The sequence below is a fragment of the Engraulis encrasicolus genome, chromosome 12, assembly GCF_034702125.1.
Source record: "Engraulis encrasicolus isolate BLACKSEA-1 chromosome 12, IST_EnEncr_1.0, whole genome shotgun sequence".
Lineage (NCBI taxonomy): Eukaryota > Metazoa > Chordata > Actinopteri > Clupeiformes > Engraulidae > Engraulis > Engraulis encrasicolus.
Genome location: NC_085868.1, coordinates 56,486,136 through 56,504,908, shown reverse-complemented (window position 1 = coordinate 56,504,908; position 18,773 = coordinate 56,486,136). Strand labels below are relative to the sequence as shown.

The 18,773-nt window shown below is 48.5% G+C and overlaps 1 protein-coding gene across 2 annotated transcripts in view; it reads right to left on the bottom strand.

Annotated features, from left to right (window-relative positions):
• The window catches only part of dhrsx (dehydrogenase/reductase (SDR family) X-linked), an 18,738-nt gene extending 7,758 nt beyond the window's left edge, over positions 1–10,980 (bottom strand). Inside the window, exons 1-7 of one of the 2 annotated variants that reach the window (XM_063212839.1) lie at positions 10,881–10,960; positions 8,045–8,219; positions 7,431–7,778; positions 6,039–6,652; positions 4,859–5,711; positions 4,458–4,720; positions 3,150–4,082 (exon numbers count right to left, since the gene is read on the bottom strand). In XM_063212839.1, the coding sequence (XP_063068909.1) occupies positions 3,738–4,082; positions 4,458–4,720; positions 4,859–5,711; positions 6,039–6,652; positions 7,431–7,680 (2,325 nt within the window). In that variant the 5' untranslated portion in view covers positions 7,681–7,778; positions 8,045–8,219; positions 10,881–10,960 and the 3' untranslated portion in view covers positions 3,150–3,737. Of the gene's footprint in view, positions 1–3,149; positions 4,083–4,457; positions 4,721–4,858; positions 5,712–6,038; positions 6,653–7,430; positions 7,779–8,044; positions 8,220–10,880 lie in introns of those variants that run through there. The other variant, XM_063212840.1, reaches the window with a different exon arrangement.
• Positions 10,981–18,773: the final 7,793 nt, after the last annotated feature.

Genomic DNA, 18,773 nt, shown 5'->3' with positions numbered 1-18,773 from the left:
TCCTTCTTTAATCCATTTTACTGCAGTGTGACATTTTCTATGCTAGCCCGACACATGTTCTATGGAAGGTCTGTCCCAAAACGTCACGCAGCAATAAAATGGATTTCAAAGGGAATTCATCTGTGTGTGTGTCATCATTCCCTTTTCTTGAACTAGCGACTTGAGCCTGCACAGATGTAGCCAATAACAGGCTGGCCATTGCAATTGACCAGAGTTTTAGCACACATTTTATCACAGTCTTTTCACTCAGCCGCACAGACTTGAATGAAATATCCCTACCATTAGTGAAGAAAACGATTGAACGCACGCACACACCCTCACCCTCACAAATGCACCCAAGAATGTACTGTATGTCTGCAATGCACGTTGCTGAGATCCTGCAAACTTGTGCCGCGGTCCTGTCTTTAAAGGGACACTGTCCCATTTTTGGAAATAACTTTATTTTACACGTCTCCTTGAGTTAAATGATTGGGTTTTACCTTTCTCCTGTACTTCCTACCGTTCTCTGAGTATGGCAGTACTACGTTTACCTCCAAGCTAGCAGTTAACATTGAGTCCTATAAGACCAGCAGGCGGCTAGCTGGTCTTATATGACTCAATATAAACTGCTATCTTGGAGGTAGATTTTGTACTGCCATACCCAGAGAACAGTTGAACGTACAGAAGAAAGGTAAAACCCAATCATTTAACTCAAGGAGAGGTGTAAAATAAGGTTATTTAAAACATGTGACAGTATCACTTTAAAGGTGCAGGTTTGTTTTGGTCAGGGTTTGGGAATCCTTTCTAAGTCAACCCCCCTTCTCTAAAAAGAGGGAGCAGACATAGGCTGACCACTATGGATGCATATACTGTATTTATGTTGCTGAGATCCTGCAGACTTGTGCTTATGATCCTGTCTCTAAAGGGAGCATGTTGTGATCCTGTCTTTAAAGGGTGTATGTTTGGTTTGGTTTGGGAATGATCCTCTCTAAGTCGACAGAAATATAAATAGCCACCCTGACCCGTTTAGTTTCCTGAACTGTGTCAATAATCCGTGGAGATGATGACGTGTTGTTAGGAAACTTAAACTCCACTCTCCCAGGAAACTAGACCAAACTCCCCTGCAGTCCACACGCTCTACATACGTGTCTTTATTTAAGAAATATACCAAAAATAAAAGAATAAAAATAGGTTTAGAGTATGAATTGAAGAATCTTTAGTCAAACGTCAAGAACTCACAGTCTAAGTAGGACAGATAAAGACAAGACTCGACCTACACGGACATTTGTTTAATGGCATAATGGTTTGGGGACATGTGACATACGACATATGACACGTAATAATAATAATAATAATAATAATAATAATAACAACCGGAGGGACTCCACATAAGGCATTCTTGTTGACATATTTGGTGAGGAGTGATACATGTTTAAAAGGACAAATGAACGTGAGAGGCAGAGGACACCGTCTCCCCGCCAGCTGTAGTTCGTATTACTACTCAGTAATATCATGGCTTACAATTCAATTCAACAATCTTCACAGACGATGGTGAACACACCATACCAGCTTACATGCAACACAACATCATTTCAAGTTTGTTTTTTGTTTTCTTCACAGCATAAAATACACCTTGTGTGCATGTAAGACTTGTGTAAGGGTTACTTACAATATGACTATTCAAGCCAGAAAGCCGCTGTAAGTCTTTGCACAAGTAGCCACCTTAAAAGACCTTATGCCAAAGTAAAAAGTTAGAGTAAGCTGAACTTACCATAGGTATTTATATAACTTGAAAAGTAGTAAGTAAACCCATTACGTCTTAGAAGTAATAGTAAGGAGTTGTGAAAATATGTTGTATGTCGTACAGTTGTATACAGTTGTGCCTATGAGTAAGTGACCCAACATGAAAGTGAAATCATAGGCTGGTACTTTAAAACATGTCACATCAAGAGATCCACTTTCATCTTCCCACTGCAGATGGGTAAAATGTCCAACAAAAATGTTGTTTTTCACTTATTTGACAATACAGTTCTGTCTAGATTGACACATGCAGGTAAACCGCTTTTGCATTGTTCATTTTAGACGTTTATGACTTGGGCTTGGCCACCTCTTCAGTGTGAAGGGACACCCGGCCTGTCTCTTCAGTGTGAAGGGACACCTGGCCTGTCTCTACAGTGTGGAGGGACACCTGGCCCGTCTATTCAGTGTGAAGGGACACCTGGCCTGTCTCTACAGTGTGAAGGGACACCCGGCCTGTCTCTTCAGTGTGAAGGGACACCTGGCCTGTCTCTTCAGTCATTTTGTTCCTCTTTTGAATTTGAGTTCATAAGTTGGACGCCCCTGTGTAGTGACACCCAGGTCAAGTGTACATCGCTACTGGGAGCAGCCGCAAAGGCGCCGCAATGTTGACACCCGGGGCCTATACTTAGAAGCTGGTTCAGGAGTAAACCAGGTTAAGCTAAGAGGTAAACCATCTAATAAAAGTAGAAGACTCTGGAGTCCTCATTTTCTTAAGAATATGAGGACTCCAGGCTCCTCTACTAGATGACTCCTGAACCAGCTGCTTAGTAAAGGCCCCTTGTCTTATATCCTTGGTCCCCGGGTCTTATATCCTTATATTGGTCCCCGGGTCTTATATCCTTATATTGGTCACCGTCCTTGTCCTGGACACTACATGAAGGACACCATTGCAAACCAACACATACATTTGGTTGATGAAGTTTAAAATGTCCAGCTTTACCATGAAGATGGATTGGGTGTGAAAATGTCCAGGTTTTTGTCCAACAGAGGTGACAGCCCTAGTCTGTAGTAGCCCCTGGTGTTCCATCCTGACCTCATTGAAACATGCCCAGTAAACAGCCACCCCTTTAAGTAGACAGCCATCCCTTTAAGTAAACAACCATCCCTTTAAGCAGACAGCCATCCCTTTAAGCAGACAGCCATCCCTTTAAGTAAACAGCCATCCCTTTGGCCAAGTAGACAGCCATCCCTTTAAGTAGACAGCCATCCCTTTGGCCAAGTACAGAGCCATCCCTTTAAGTAGACAGCCATCCCTTTGGCCAAGTAGACAGCCATCCCTTTAAGTAAACAGCCATCCCTTTAAGTAAACAGCCATCCCTTTAAGCAGACAGCCATCCCTTTAAGTAGACAGCCATCCCTTTTGCCAAGTAGACAACCATCCCTTTAAGTAAACAACCATCCCTTTAAGCAGACAGCCATCCCTTTAAGCAGACAGCCATCCCTTTTGTTTTTGCAGAGTTAACCAGTAAAGCGCTCAGAGAGCGCAACTCCACCCTCTAGTGGACAGAAACACACATGCACCGCGAACAAATGAAGAAATGAACACACAACAAAACTCGGACAATCACATCACCTCCAAGCAGACAGCCATCCCTTTTTGTTCTTAGAGTTAAGAAAAGCGCTCAGAAAGCGCACCTCCACCCTCTAGTGGACAGAAACGCACATGCACCGCAAATGAACCAACAAACGAAAATACACCAACAAACTCAGACGATCACATAACCTCTTTGGCGGAGAAAATTACAGAACGGATGTTCATGAGTTGTAGTGGCGCCCGGTTGTCTTGTAACCCCCGTCCTTGTTGATGCCAGTGTCCCGTTCGCAGTGAACCTCCAATCCTTCGGTTTGTAGTAGCTTCAAATGTTTAATTCTGTCCACATTGAAACCTGCACATTAACAGCCGTCTCCTGTGTTTTTACAGCCATCTCTAGTGTTTCTGTAATTCCAGATAAACATATTCACGAGTTGGTTGTGTATTGAAACCCGGCGATCTTATACCCCCCGTCCTTATCAATATCAGCTTCGTAATAGTTCCTGGTTCCGGAAGTCTCCAGTGTTGGTTCTCCGTAGTAGTTCCTGGTGTTCTCGTACAGGAACACCTGCTGGTCCACGAGGTCCGGGTCGAGCCGGTTCCGTCTGCCCCAGAGGGTGGCGCCGGCGGGTCCGAAGAGGCGTTGTGCCGGGACACTAGTGGCCTGTACGCACCAGTACTTCTGGAGAACACGTGGCAGCATGGGGAACAGCAGCACGCGGTCCGACCACCAACGCAGCGGGTCCTCGTTCAGACCCAGAACCTTCTGGGCCTTGGAAACACACAGAGGAGGAGACAAAGGAGAAGGAGAAGATATAACGTGAAAACGTGAAAAGTAACAATTAAGTCGCATCTTATTATCGCGTCATCTTAATCTGAGGCGCGGTCCGACCACCAATACAGACGGTCCTCGTTTAGAACCACAACCTTCTGGGCCTTTTGAAGGAGAGGACATTATTGTATAGGACATTATGTGAAAAGTTACAATAAAGTTGTCGTGTCATGTTATCGTTTTAAGTTACAGAAGCTCGTAATTTTAATTGTCAGTTAATGGTGATAGTTTGTTTTATACCTCGAGATCTGAATTGCCAGTTAAACTTGATTGTTTAGCGTATTGTTTGTCGTTGTTGTTGTTGTTGTTGTTTACCTTGAAGTTGCTGAGCTCCTCTTCGGCCGCCGCCTGGAACTCTTCCTGTGTTTCCGCCCCGCCCGCTCCTGATTGGCAGAAGATGACAGCCAATGGGTTGGCGACGTCAGCGTCCGCATGCTCGGGGTCAGAGGTGTCGACAGGCTCCAGGTCTGCGTCGGGGTGATCGACGGACGTCGCGCAGCAGGAGAGCGCTTGCTTCTTATTGGCCGGGGGCTGGTCGTCATGACAGCCACGGGCGCGGGGGTCCAGATGGGCGTGGCCTGATGATGATGAGTGCAGGAATAACAAAAATCGATTAATAACGACTTATCGATTCTCTTGTGGACGAATCGATTAATTGAATCGCCGGCTGTAGGACTGACGTGTCGATACCAATCGATTATTATTTACACGCTTACCTGATGATGACGAGCCGTGTCTTTGCGAGGGGGCGTGTCTCTGGTAGAGTGCCGCCGCCTCCTCCTGGACGCGAGACTCCACCTGCGCACGCTCGCCGGCGGACAGGAAGGGCAGGCGTTTGTAGCGCGGGTCCAGGAAGCTGGCCACCTTGAGGAACATGTCCAGGTGGGGCGGGGCCTGATACGCCTCCTCCAGCGCCGACGCCACCGCACGCCGCGCGTCACGCAGCTCCGCAGAGTCGGCGTCCAGCGGCCGCAGCGCCGTGCTCAGGAGCATGTGCAGAACCGGCTTCAGCATGCTGATGAACGGGCCGCCGGAGCTGCTGCTGGTGGACCCGCTAGTGCTGGTACCGCCGCTACAGAACATGTCCGCCGCGGAGCGCAGCGCCCGCAGCACCACGAGCAGCCCGTCCAGTAACGCCCACTCCGCCGCGCCTAGCAACAGCGCCTGGTTGTTGGCGTCCTCTAGCAACACCGCCGTCACGGCCGGCTGGTTGTCACGGAGACGCCGCAGCATGGTGAGGGTGGAGCTCCAGCACCCGCCGTCTCGCGGCCGCCCGCTACCCACCAGTGGAGATGCCGACCCTGAACCTGCTCCGGCCACCGACCCCGATGACCCCGCCTGGCGCGCCTGCTGCCGGAGTCGCTCCTGCAGCATGTAATTGGCCACTACGGACTGCTGGAAGTAGTCGACTAGTCTGCGGCAGCGGGCCAGCAGCGATTGGACCCCCGGGACACGGAACGCCGCGTGGACGCCGCGGTTGAGGCGCTCGGCGAAGCACGGCACCAGCACCGGCAGCTCCAGCTGGGAGCACGCCCGCAACAGGTCCGGAGAACCGCATGTGGTGGCGCCCTGCAGAGAGGGGACGTGAGCATAACATCTTCATTTCTGGAAAATTCAAAATGGCGGACATGGATGGATGCATGAAAAGTAGGGCTGCATAATATATCGCAAATGTATCGAAATCGCGATATCAAGAGATCTAAATATCGTTTAAATATCATTATCGAGGTATTGCATGCTGTCATCGAGTATCGATTTTTTTTTCTGATATAGTGCAGCTCTAATGAAAAGTGAAACCTTCATAATGAATGAAGTTAGTACACCTTTCTGGAAAGAGACAGATAAAACTAACACCGTGCCCCTTTAATATGGTCATATCTATTGGCATGCCCCTACCTGCAGGCGCGAGGCCACGCCCCACTGCATGAAGACTTCGTAGAGGGCGCGCGTCATGCCCTCCGCTGCCCCGTCCGCCGGCACCTCGAACGTCTTCAGGCAGCAGCTGACCAGACGGAACCCCGCGGGCGCCGTGACGACAGCAGGGTGCGTGGTCTGGGTAGTGGCGGTCACCGCCGGGTGGGGGTGGGGCGTCTGGGAGAGCTGGTGGGCGTAGACGGTGACGTAGCTGCGGCCGTGCGTCTCGCTGGTCCACAGGTCGGTGGAGACGGCGCAGCACGAGCTGCTCAGGGTTCCGGAGAGTTCCGCGGAGACTGCGGCGCGCACCTGCTGGTGACGGAGGGGGAGGGCGTGGGACAGGAGCTCCGCGGAGGACGGGGGCGTGACGCGCGGGTCCAGCGTCCGCACCAGCGCCTGGAAGAACGGCTCGTCGGCCACGGAGACCGGGTGCAGCCCCTCGCAGAGGAACCCCAGCACCGACGACGCCACCTCCAGCTGCCGCTTGGAATCATGGGAAAACTGTCGTGAGGAGCAGGAGAGGGCGGAGGGGGGCAGTAGCGAGGATGAGGGCGCCTGCAACTGCTGTGGGGGCTGTGTCGTCTCTCCACCCGTCCCTGTGGGGGGGGAGATCAGAGCCTTTATGGGGATTTGATTCAATTCAATATCGATTTCCCTGAGCCAATGATTTTATTATTTTTGATTACGTAAGATTGCCCCACGATTGCATTCAATTGTTATCATTACTGCATGAGCAAAATAAAACGCTTCATGAAGTGAGTCTAATAATAATTACAAAGATTCTCTTGCAGACACAGCGATTCATCGAATCGTTGGCAGCAGGATCAATCCATGCATCGATATAAATCGATTATTATTTACACCGAGGGCTCTAAATTTACCAGCCAACTGGCCAAATGCTGGTGATATTTCTAATTTGGCTGCTACAAAAGACCAGCGTAGCCCCTTAATGCGCACTGTACCTCCTGTAGCACACTGTAATAGACATTGAACTATACTACTATAGTACTACTATGACAGTACTAACACTACTATGACAGTGCACGGGGCCTTTAGTAATACATTATGACTTGGTCATTGCCATTCTGGTAACAGCTAATTTATAAAGCCGCGTCTTAAGGGGTTACTAGCCACTTTGACCCATTAGTGAGTATATGTCTGACTAGCAAGATTAACATCTACTAGCCATTTTGGCCGGTGGTGAAAAAAGTTAAATTAGGGCTATGTTTAACACTTCCACCGGTGCTCCTCTCGAACTCTGTACACCCCAACTCATTCCTGTGCTCTAATCGAACTCAATTAATCAAATTATTGGCCTGCAGGATCCATGCATTGATGATACAAATCAATTATTATTATTATTGACACCCCTACCGGTGCTCTTCTCGAACTCTATGAAGGCGTCCGGGTGGTGCCGCTGCAGGTGGGCGTAGAGGTTGGTGGTGTTTCCCGAGTAGCCGATCTGGGCCAGGCAGATGCGGCAGTGAGCCCTCTTGCCCACCTCGTCCTCCGGGTCGAAGCCGAAGTACTTCCAGACCTTGCTCTTGGCGCGCGGGTGAGACACCAACTGGGGCTCCGACACCGTCACCGTTATCGCCTCCACCTCCTCACACTTTAGATCCATGCGGACGGACAGGCGAACGAGATGAGACAGACAGTCAGACGGGCAGCGAGGACGGGTGAGACAGACGGGCGCTCAGGCAGAAGGCGAAGTCACACAGCCTGTCAAACACACACACACACACAAACACCAGGGAAACGCCATCAGATGCCGGTCTGAACTCTTGCGGTCTCCACCACGTCCACGCTCTTCAGATCCATACGGACAGACGGACGGACGGACACTCAGGCAGGCAGGCAGCGAGGTCACACAGCCTGTCAAACACACACACACACAACACACACAACACAACTCCAAGAAAACCACGGAGTATCTTCAGATGTGGAAGATAGGTTTAGATTTATACTGGAAGCAGAGCCAGACTAACTTTTCAACGAGTTGTCCGTGGTCCCCAAGGGTATGCCGTCAGAAGTCACCAAGGACAGAGATGCTGAATCTCCATATCGTCAACGCAGCCTCCAAATTCCAAATCCTCTATGCCTCTATGTCCTCTCTCTTCAGATCCATGCAGGGGGGCACTCAGGTCAGCGAGGTGGCAGAGCCTGTCAGACACACAAACAGGAAGACAGGAAGGAGATGAACTGCCGTCAGATGAACACTCCGCTGTCTCCGCATTCTCTCTCTTCAGATCCATACAGAAGAGACGAGACACATCCATGAACACACACAAACACCAAGGATGCGCGCCGCGGTCAAATGGTGATCAGAGCCTTCGTACGGCAGTCAAGCAGTCGTCTGCACCAACACATCACCATAACTCCTTCCCGACCCACCAGGTTAGTGGGGGGAGTAATCAACCAGTGCTCTCCCCCATCCTCCTCCATGACTGAGGTACCCTGAGCATGGTACCATCCCGCCGCACTGCTCCCTTTTGGGCGCATTGGGGGATGCCCCCTTGCACAGGTGAGGCATTAATGCAATTTCGTTGTGTGCACTGTGCAGTGCTGTGCCTCAATGACAATGGAAATTGAAGTTTCCCAGTTGGGCTTTCACTTTTTTCACTTTCATAACGTTTCAGACCATGTTGGCAGCCATCGACTGCAGGATCTCTGAGTAGTGGAGTTGTATTGTCCGGGTAAAATCCCCTCCCGGCTGTTTACCCGAAGCACAACGACAGTTAGGAACATAAACCAGAAATGTATTTAACTTTTTTTTTAAAAGCATAATTGACATAACAGAACAAAGTCCAGACCTCTTGTGCTGTCAGTTATTGAACTAGTGGGGCTGGTAGTATTGACGAGTCTCCACGCCGCCATTTGGCAAGTCATTACTCTTTGGAATGAGATCTTGAACAAAATACTCAAGGCCAGCCATGTTGGCTCCAATGCCCAAGGGGCTGTTCCTTTAACATCCAAGAAAAGGCAGACAGTAATGTATTGCTCAACTGTAACACACTACTGATCGAATGTCATGACTACTCACACAGAGAAGAGGTTGCCATGTCAGAACATTTGTTGTCCATTTCAATGTTTTTTATTTTATTTTATTGTATGTTTTTTTGTTTGTTTCTTTATTTGTTTGTTTATTTATATGTTTTTGTTTTTTTTCTAAGGAGGAACAGAAGTTGTAGATACCTTTCTGATACCTTAACCATTGGTAGATGATGGTAGATGTGATTTAGATGCACATAGAATACACATTTAGAGACTGAAACGCGTATGTTTCAATTTGATTCCTTGTTTTCAAATGACTATTTCTGCATTTTGTTAAGACTGTGTAAGTTTATGGGTACATCTCCAAATGTGTCGCTGTGTACCCTGCCATGGAGGGTAATGATGTTGTACTCATAATCACCACTGCAAAAACAGAAGCAAAAACTAGCCATTATAATAAGACTAGAGTTGTCAAAGTAAAAGTTAAAAACAGAAACAGTTTCCTTCCAGCACAGGTAACTTATCTGAGAAACCAGTAGAGCTGTGTTTGTCTTATGATAAGCTGACACTGGGCTGGCTGGATCAATTTGTTGTGGATTCTTGCTAGGTTTTTAGGTTAGTTTTTTTGTGGGTTTTTTTTTTTGTGTTTTTCAGTAACACGTTACACAGTCCGTCTACCTCATTAGGTACAATGGAGTAAATGGTGTGTAATGGACATAACATCATGTTGTAGTGTAATTGACTTTTAAACACTTCTGAATAGGAACTTACATCAGCACCCAAAATGCAATCTACAATCTAATCTCTGCATGTGCACCCATGTGTACTACTGTAAATTGCAGTAGATTTAGGTTTCCCCAACCAGTAGGCCATATAGCAGCTAGTGTTGCACCGATACTGATGCCAGTAACGGCCGGGGCCCCGATACTGCACTAAAATGGTGGTATCGGTATCGGCGAGTACCAGGGTGGGAGACGTGACGCCTTGTTTTTTCTTAACATTGGTTAAAAACCTACAAAACTGTTATTTTTGCTTTAAAAAACAAATGTGATCCAACCAGCGCAGAGTTAGGTTCATCAATATAGAAACTGTGGACCAGTTACTCAATGAAGTGTTAAGGAACTATGGCAGTTTTTCCCCCCTTTTTCCACTTCTAGGCTACTTTCACTTTGGCCTCCTCTGATTACCAAAGCCGTGACATAAAGACGATCAGTTGAGAGCCAGGGCTGTTTTCCCAGGGGCATGAAATTGACTCCGAGTCACAAGAACAGCATTGTGAAAGGAAAGGATTTAGATTACAGAGCAGCATGACACACAAGCACTGAGGAAATAACTGGGTTAGAGGTCCCCGAGTCAAAACCAGCCAAACACACACACACACACACACACACACACACACACACACACACACACACACACACACACACACACACACACACACACACACACACACACACACACACACACACCAGTTTAACCTTTTTCACTCTCCTTAGGACACTAGAACAGAAGATTTAATTGATGTAGCCTATTCTTACAATTTAGGATTAGGTGACCATCCTATTTTCTTCATGAAAGGAAACAGTCTTGAACAATGCTGTCTACAAAAATGTGTTGGCTAGAACTAAGGCGTAGCCTACAATATGGCTACTGCAATTTGATTGTTTCATAATCCAATACATAATCGATTCGTGGGGGCTACAGCTGGGCTGAGCAGGGCGCAGCAGAACAACAAGCTGTCATTGCAACATCGCGATCTCACGGTGCTGCAGCTTAACACGTCGGTGATTCAAACTAATTAGCTAAAACAAAGAACATCGACTGCCAAACCTGGTAGCGTGAAGGATCGGTTGAAGAGCTGGTAAAGGAGCACTCTAACGCCGACCAAATACAGCCTTATCATGGGGAGAAGGACGCCGAGCAAACCCATTCCCTGCTGTCCGTAGTTCCGCGCCGTGTGTTGCTTTGTTTACGGTCCGGGTCCGACTGGAGCCTGCGCCTGTAGGTCAGAGAAGTTCCGCTGTGTGCAAAGCTGTAGCACGCGCCCAATTACATGTAAGTGCCGTTTAAAAAAAAAAAAAACTTTAGTCGAATGGTAACTCAATTGTGGCGATAGGCTACTTGTAATAAATAAATAAATAAATAAATAAATAGGCCTACATAAATGAATAAATAAATAAACAAAAATCAAAGCTTCTTAATCTTCAGAAAAAGTTACTCTGCTTGAGCTTCGCCTTCATGTGTCATGTGCCTCTGCTCTGTCTGTGGGTAGGCCTAAGTGGTGTGCCTGTTAAAAGGGTATTAAGTATTTGTTCTGTTGTTGTCCTTTCATCTAGACTTAGTCCTTATAGAACATACAAATGTAGGCCTATGTGCTCACACTTACAGCATAGTATGTCTCCATTGACTCTTTGTATTTCCATTGGGGTGGATTAATGACGCCCAGGACATCACATGGTCCAAAGGGGCCAACCCGAATTGCCCCCCCTCCCCTAGCTATATGGAAGCATTTTGCCTTTTGCTCTCTGTGTCACACACACACACACACACACACACACACACACACACACACACACACACACACACACACACACACACACACATGCATACACACACACGCATGCACACACACGCACGCACGCACACACACGTGCATGCACACACACGCACCAATAGGGAGAGAGAGAGAGAGAGAGAGAGAGAGAGGGAGAGAGAGAGGGAGAGAGAGAGAGAGAGAGAGAGAGAGAGAGAGAGTATTGCCTTGAACACCTGTTATTTGTGCGGATGTTTGAGGATGGATGGTGTTTTCTAGTGTGGAGTTCAAGTGCCACTTCACTGCAGGCACCAGCTTCAGCTGCAGCAGAGAGCAGTTACTGACATTAACACACAAACACACACACACTAACGCGCGCGCTCACACACGCACGCGCGCTCACACACACTAACACACACACACACACACACACACAAGTCAGGTAGAAAACAAAGGCGTAGTCAGAGGGCTTCGGCGTTCTGTTTTGTAGTGCGAAGGTGCTCTTTGGTTAGACGTAACTTAGAGATGTATGATGAAATCCAAGGCACTCTTCGTCTTCATTAAAAAGCTTTTAATTACTGTAAATGCAGCTAGTCCATATTTGAACATTAAAATATGCCAACATGTTTCGGCCAAACATTGGCCTTCATCAGGGCTTTTTTTTTGGGGGGGGGGGGGGTTTTTTTTTTTTTTTAAGCCCTGATGAAGGCAGAGTCAATGGTAGGACACTGGGCTGCTATGCTGGCGACCCACGTTCAATTCTGGCCCTGTTCTATGCCGAGCCTTCCCCAAATCTCTCTTCGTTTCCTATCACTTCCTCACTGTCCTATCGCAAAAATAAAGTCATAAAAGACAAAAAAAAAGTTAAAAGTCTGGTATGAACGAGGGTGGTGCGCAGCTAAGGAGTTTAGTTTTAAGCGTAACGCGGGAAAGGCCAAAAAAACTGTATGTGTACGTGTCTGTCTCCCATACCAGAGTTTGTGGTTAAGATTTGACTGTAGACTGTAGAATGGACACACACACACACACACACACACACACACACACACACACACACACACACACACACACACACACACACACACACACACACACACACATACCACAAGTCTACAGAGCATGAGGGTCGCGAAATTAGACTTAGGCTCAAAAGGGGGTCCCGGTAGAAGAAGTTTGGGAACCACTGCATCAGGCTCTAACAGCTAATTTAGATGATGTCATACCAAAGATTATTTTCATAATAGACGTGTCTAAAACCAGTCTGAGAACTCCCATACTGCCTTTCGTTTCTATCTGAAAACCTTTACAGTTTCTATGTCCAATCAGAGAGCAGGGCAATGTGTCATAATAGCCAAGTATTCCGCCCCCTACGGAATTTAGGGTAGGCAGGTCAACAGACCTAATCTCACTTGTGATTACGTCTGGTGGTAACCAGGCAAGTCTAAAACCAGTCTCTGGTCAAACTGCAGTTGATGTATTAGGCCAGGGGTGGGGAACCATGTTAACTGTAACCGTAAACTAACCCTAAACGGCCCTCGGGGCCGTCTTATTACAGTAATGTTATGCAACCTCCTTTCCTCACCTCCTCCTCCTCACCTCCTCCTCATGCCACCCCCTATCCTCACCTCCTCCTATCCTCACCTCCTCATCCTTATACGCCACTCCCTTTCCTCACCTCCTCATCCTCACCTCCTCATCCTCCTCCTCCTATCCTCACCCCCTTTCCTCACCTCCTCCTCACCTCCTCCTCATGCCACCCCCTATCCTCACCTCCTCCTATCCTCACCTCCTCATGTGCTACCTCCTATCCTCACCTCCTCATGTGCCACCTCCTATCCTCACCTCCTTCTTCTCATCCTCCTATCCTCACCTCATCCTCTCCTCCTCCTATCCTTACCTCATCCTCCTCCTCCTCCTCCTCCTCCTCCTCCTCCTCCTCCTCCTATCCTCACCTCCTCCTCCACCCCCTATCCTCACCTCCTCATCCTCACCTCCTCATCCTCACCTCCTCTCCCTCCTCCTCACCTCCTCCTCATCCTCACCTCCTCCTTATATGCCACCCACTTTCCTCACCTCCTCCTATCTCCTCACCTCCTCCTTTCTTCACCTCCTCCTTTCCTCAACTTCTCCTCTAACTCCTCATCCTCACCTCCTCCTCCTCACCTCCTCCTCCTCATCTCCTCATCCTCAAAAAAATGGATATTAACCAACCAGTCTTGTCAACATTAATCATATGTTTTTAAAATATGACTCACACTGTATGCCATTTTAATGTGTGTGTGTGTGTGTGTGTGTGTGTGTGTGTGTGTGTGTGTGTGTGTGTGTGTGTGTGTGTGTGTGTGTGTGTGTGTGTGTGTGTGTGTGTGTGTGTGTGTGGGTGTGTGTGTGTGTTTGACCTATGGCCTATGGATGTGCTTACTTGTTTATATCTTGTCTATGTTATTGTATCTTAATATTTGTTTTACCTGTCCAGGGACTGCAGATGGAAATTAGCTAGGCCTATATAGCTATAATCTGGCACGAGCCATCTTTTTACTTCTGTAATCAATGTGTATTGTGCATGGTCCCTGTTGAACTAAACTAAACTAAACTAAACTAAACTAAACTAAACTAAACTCACCTCCTCCTCCTCCTCCTCCTCTCCTCACAGATGAAATCAGATGACTGACTGTGACACTTCGCACCCCAGCCAGGGTCAGGGCCACCTACAGCATCAGCCGGGTCCGGAACAAAGACATCTAACTTAACCCCCCTCATCCGAAACATCTCAGCCCCCTCATCTGGGAAGGGAGATTCTGGTCACTGCTACCGGCAGGGAAGCCGAGAGGAGGAGACAAAGGGGTCAGTCGCCCTGGGCCCAGGAAGAGGCAGGGCCAGAAACTGGATCCTCATTACATTGTATGTATTGGATTGGGGGGGGGGGGGTATGTCTTTTTCCCGAGCCCGGTGGAAGCTGTAAGCCGCCCTGGTGTGGTGTTCGCACTGTGTCAGACAGTCACCTGAGAAAGGAGGAGGAGGAGGGGGGGGGGGGGTAGTATCTATACTGGGGAATACCTGAGAAAAGAGGAGGAGAGAGGAGGAGGAGGAGGAGGAGGAGGAGGAGGAGGAGGAGGAGGAGGAGGAGGGGGGTAGTATCTATACTGGGGAATACCTGAGAAAAGAGGAGGAGAGAGGAGGAGGAGGAGGAGGAGGAGGAGGAGGAGGAGAAGAGAGGGGGGGTAGTATCTATACTGGGGAATACCTGAGAAGAGAAGCTATTGGATTCTCAGCTGCACTATCACCGCTGTGATGGGCAAGGCAATTTCACCAGTTCCCATGGTGGTGTTGAATGTCAATAACTGGCGAACTGGTGAAAGGAAAAGAAGCGGGAGCTGGTGCTGTGTGAACTGTGGCCTCGCATCCAGGTAACCTAAAATTGTAGTTCAAGGCCCCACTAGGCTATAGCATGAACAGCCTATAGCCTACAGCCATGCCTGAAGGATGGATGGTGACAGTTGAAGGCAAAGCCATGTCGCCATCTCATTTCTCTCAGAGTCCCTGGCTGTCCTTCATTTGTCCTTCAAGGGAAAATGGAACGCTGCTGCTATCTCATTTCGATCTCATTCCTGAATGGCGCGGCGCGCGGAACCAACTCAATTAATCACACCACACACGCGCCCGGGGCTGGCCTCGTGACTGCGGGTTTGAGACACCGACACGCGCTTGCGGAACTACTTCGTGATTGTTTCGGAACCGTAACCGTGGCCGCCTGCCTGTCACAGAGAGAGAGAGACGTCTCAGGCCATCCCCCCAAATCGTAGCTGAACCGTGACAGTGTGTCAGGTTGGCGCGGGCTTTATGAGCTCCGCCACGCTGAGTTATTGAGGGAATGAGATAGGCTGCGCGGGCGCGCGCGCGCGCGCGCGCACACACACACACACACACACACACACACACACACACACACACACACACACACAGTCACTCAGTCTCACTTGCGATGCTGCGCACGTTGCCTGCGGAGTAGAGTAGGATTTCATCGGTGAGTCAGAGCAGAGCGGGGGATTTTCCCGCGTGTTGGCACAAAACGAAAAGACAAACCCGCAGCTTCCGAATAACCTCTGAGAGGAAAAGAAACAGTAGCCTAGCCTAGATGCTGCCGTTATCAGTTAGCAATGACCCGGTGGACACTAACTGATGGTCTTATTGACATGGTCGGTGATGTTCTGTGGGGCTCTTCTCATCACATCACAATCACACACCCGCCGAGGAATAACCTGAACTAATCGTAACCTCTCTCTCTCTCTCTCTCTCTCTCACACACACACACACACACACACACACACACACACACACACACACACACACACACACACACACACACACACACACACACACACACACATCCGCATTCCTCGACTAATGTAGCGTTATAATTCATGCAAGTTCCTGCCACATCAGATAATGTCCTCTCAGTGTAAAGGGACGACAGTGACATTGACAATGACAGCACATGATGTTTCCATATGCTGTTTCGGGAGATGTTATTATGGAGACTGGAAGCATCCCTTGCCACTTAGTGCCTGCCCAAACACTGACCTTAGTCCAAGCCATCTCGCAAGGTCTTAGACCAGCCAGCCGCCAAAGCTCTTATGCTATCGAATGCGAATGTGAATTAACTTTTCTACATGGAATCGTCACCCTAATAGTCTACTACTTTCTACATCTGTTAAAGTCAAGCATGTCCACAAACCGAGCCGACGCGTCGCAGTCAAGGAACGACGCGGTGACAGTCGCAGCATCTGACACCCACGCAAGAGAATGGAAGAGAAATAAACACCGTAATTTCAACTGCAGCGACAGCGAGAGCACGAAATCACGGCGACGGGGACTCTGAGTAGCCTGCCGAATAGCAGCCCCTGCAGAGCGCATCTGCGAGCGGTAGCCTAATCATTAAACTTCAGAGTTCACAGTTTTAATGTCAATCACACAGTGTTCCAGCTGGCACCGGTCTGTGTGGCAGACCATAGCCTACAGACCCGAGCCGACCCGAGGTCTGACTTAGGCTACTTACCGGGGGGTGACCCTGGTGATGCCGTCACCTGCGCAGAGGGACAGCACTGCTCTCCTCTCCATACGCGCGCTCTCCTACTCCATCAGGTCATTCGGTCAAATCCCGTGGTCGCAGTCCGTGTCTCGGCAGATGTACCACAATATCACGTAGAGGATCAAGAGGATGGCGAAGATGAAGAGAAACACGAGGACAGCCTTCGTGACCGGAGAAATGAGAGCATGCATGGCCAGTCCACGCGGTGGAGCGAGGAGCAAAATAATAATAATAATAGGCCTAAATAAATAAACGGACAACTGTCTACCGCCAAGACGTCTCGCGTGCCTGCTTGAGCCTTCCCTTTCCCGCTCAGCATCCACCACTACGGTTCCTCCGTCTGCATTGGCGCGTGCCGAACTGTGGATTCCAGAGGCAGGTGCGCGTGGAGGAGTCCCTCCAAAACGCGCTCAACCGACGCGAAGCACGCGCCGGCCCCGCGTGTGTCCACCTATTAATGTCAATTTCCACGCATTGCGCAGCCAACACTGAAACTGAGGGAAAAAATGACTACAAAGGCAAAATGCAGTAACTACTCCGATATTGAAAAATGCCTTCAAAGCCTTGGTATCAGGCTGGATATTGTAGTTAGGCCTACTGCAAATTTGGCATAGCAATACCTCTGAAACGAGACACATTTGGATCATAACGCTTTGTCACAAGATAGAGGAGGTATAATTAAGACCGTTTTCAGTCTAAACTGAGTTTTGACAAGTGCCATTGCGCGACTTTGCTTTTGTGTGGCAGTATTAATATGTCCATGCACTGATTGCGCACGTTTGATGCTTTCGTTTGTAGTCTTCCACACACGAACGCATTTTAAATTCTGACACCGTCGAGTTGAATTCTGCAGACCTGTAGGCCAGACCAGACATGTGGGGCAGTGTGTTGCGCTCTGAGCGCACAGCCAAAAATAAATATCTGGTGTGGTGTCACCATTCGACCGCCAGAGGTCATACTAAGTCTACGATACTTATGACTGTAGTTTAAAAAAAAATCTTACCATGAGGTTTACAGTGCCACGAGATTGCCGTGTTCTTTGTTTACAGGCCCGTCCTTGACAACAGGAAAACATAAGTTAGGCCAGGCCGGTGCTCATACTTCCACAAGTCGCATTGGCCAAAACTCAAGAATTTAAAGCCGATTAAAGACAAAGAGGAAATGTGGAGTTCACGCAGCGCAAAGTGATTTCATCATAGGTGATTAATTCGAGGCGTTCAGTAGAGCTTGTGTGAACCTAATATCGGATACTGAACGAACTGGTAGGACTGAGAGTAATGCATATTGGCTTATGGTACAGAACACTTCATGAAAGAAGTTTCCTACAATCAGTTGAAGGTGAAGATTGTGCACATCCCAGGAAAAGGTGCAGGAAAAGTAAAGTGACTGCAGTTATTCAGCCATGAAATAAAAACAAAGGGTGCGGACTCCTCACTCTGAAAACAACTGAAGTTTCCCATAACTCTTGCCAGTTAATGTACACTATAATGTAATCCCCTTTCTGGTCCAAGTTCACTCGGCACCGCCGCCACACCCCACAAGGTGTTTCTGCTGTTCCAAGCCGACTGACTCATGCGCGTGTGAGTGTGTTTTGGGGTGGGCTGGGTCTGGTATTGAGCAGGGATGGACTGGCCCTATGGCATACAGGGCATTTGCCCGGGGGATTAATGGTGGTTTTGGCCTGGCCCTCCGGCTCAATCAGAGGCGATTCTAGGGTCAGGTGGGGCCCCAAGCAAAAATTCAAAGGAATGGACATTTGAACCAAAATTGCTCCTACTGTAGCAAAGTGTGCGCTGTTATTCACCATCCAGGGGCTTGGGGGCCACAAGAGGCTGCCTGCCTAGCCTGGTGACAAGATGCACCTCTGGGCTCAATGCAGTGGTATCAGTCGCCATGCCGCTACAGCTGACCTCTTCAAATGATATTTACATATTCATTTTGGCTGTTGTGGTCTGAATTAGATAGTAATAGATTATTTAAAAAATGTTGTCACATACTTCATTGACCATGTCAATGCCTGGCAGACCGGTCTTCGCTGAAATTGCCCGGTCTGATGTTTTGGTCCAGTCTCTGGCATTGGGGCGGGAGGGGCGCGCCCATGTGA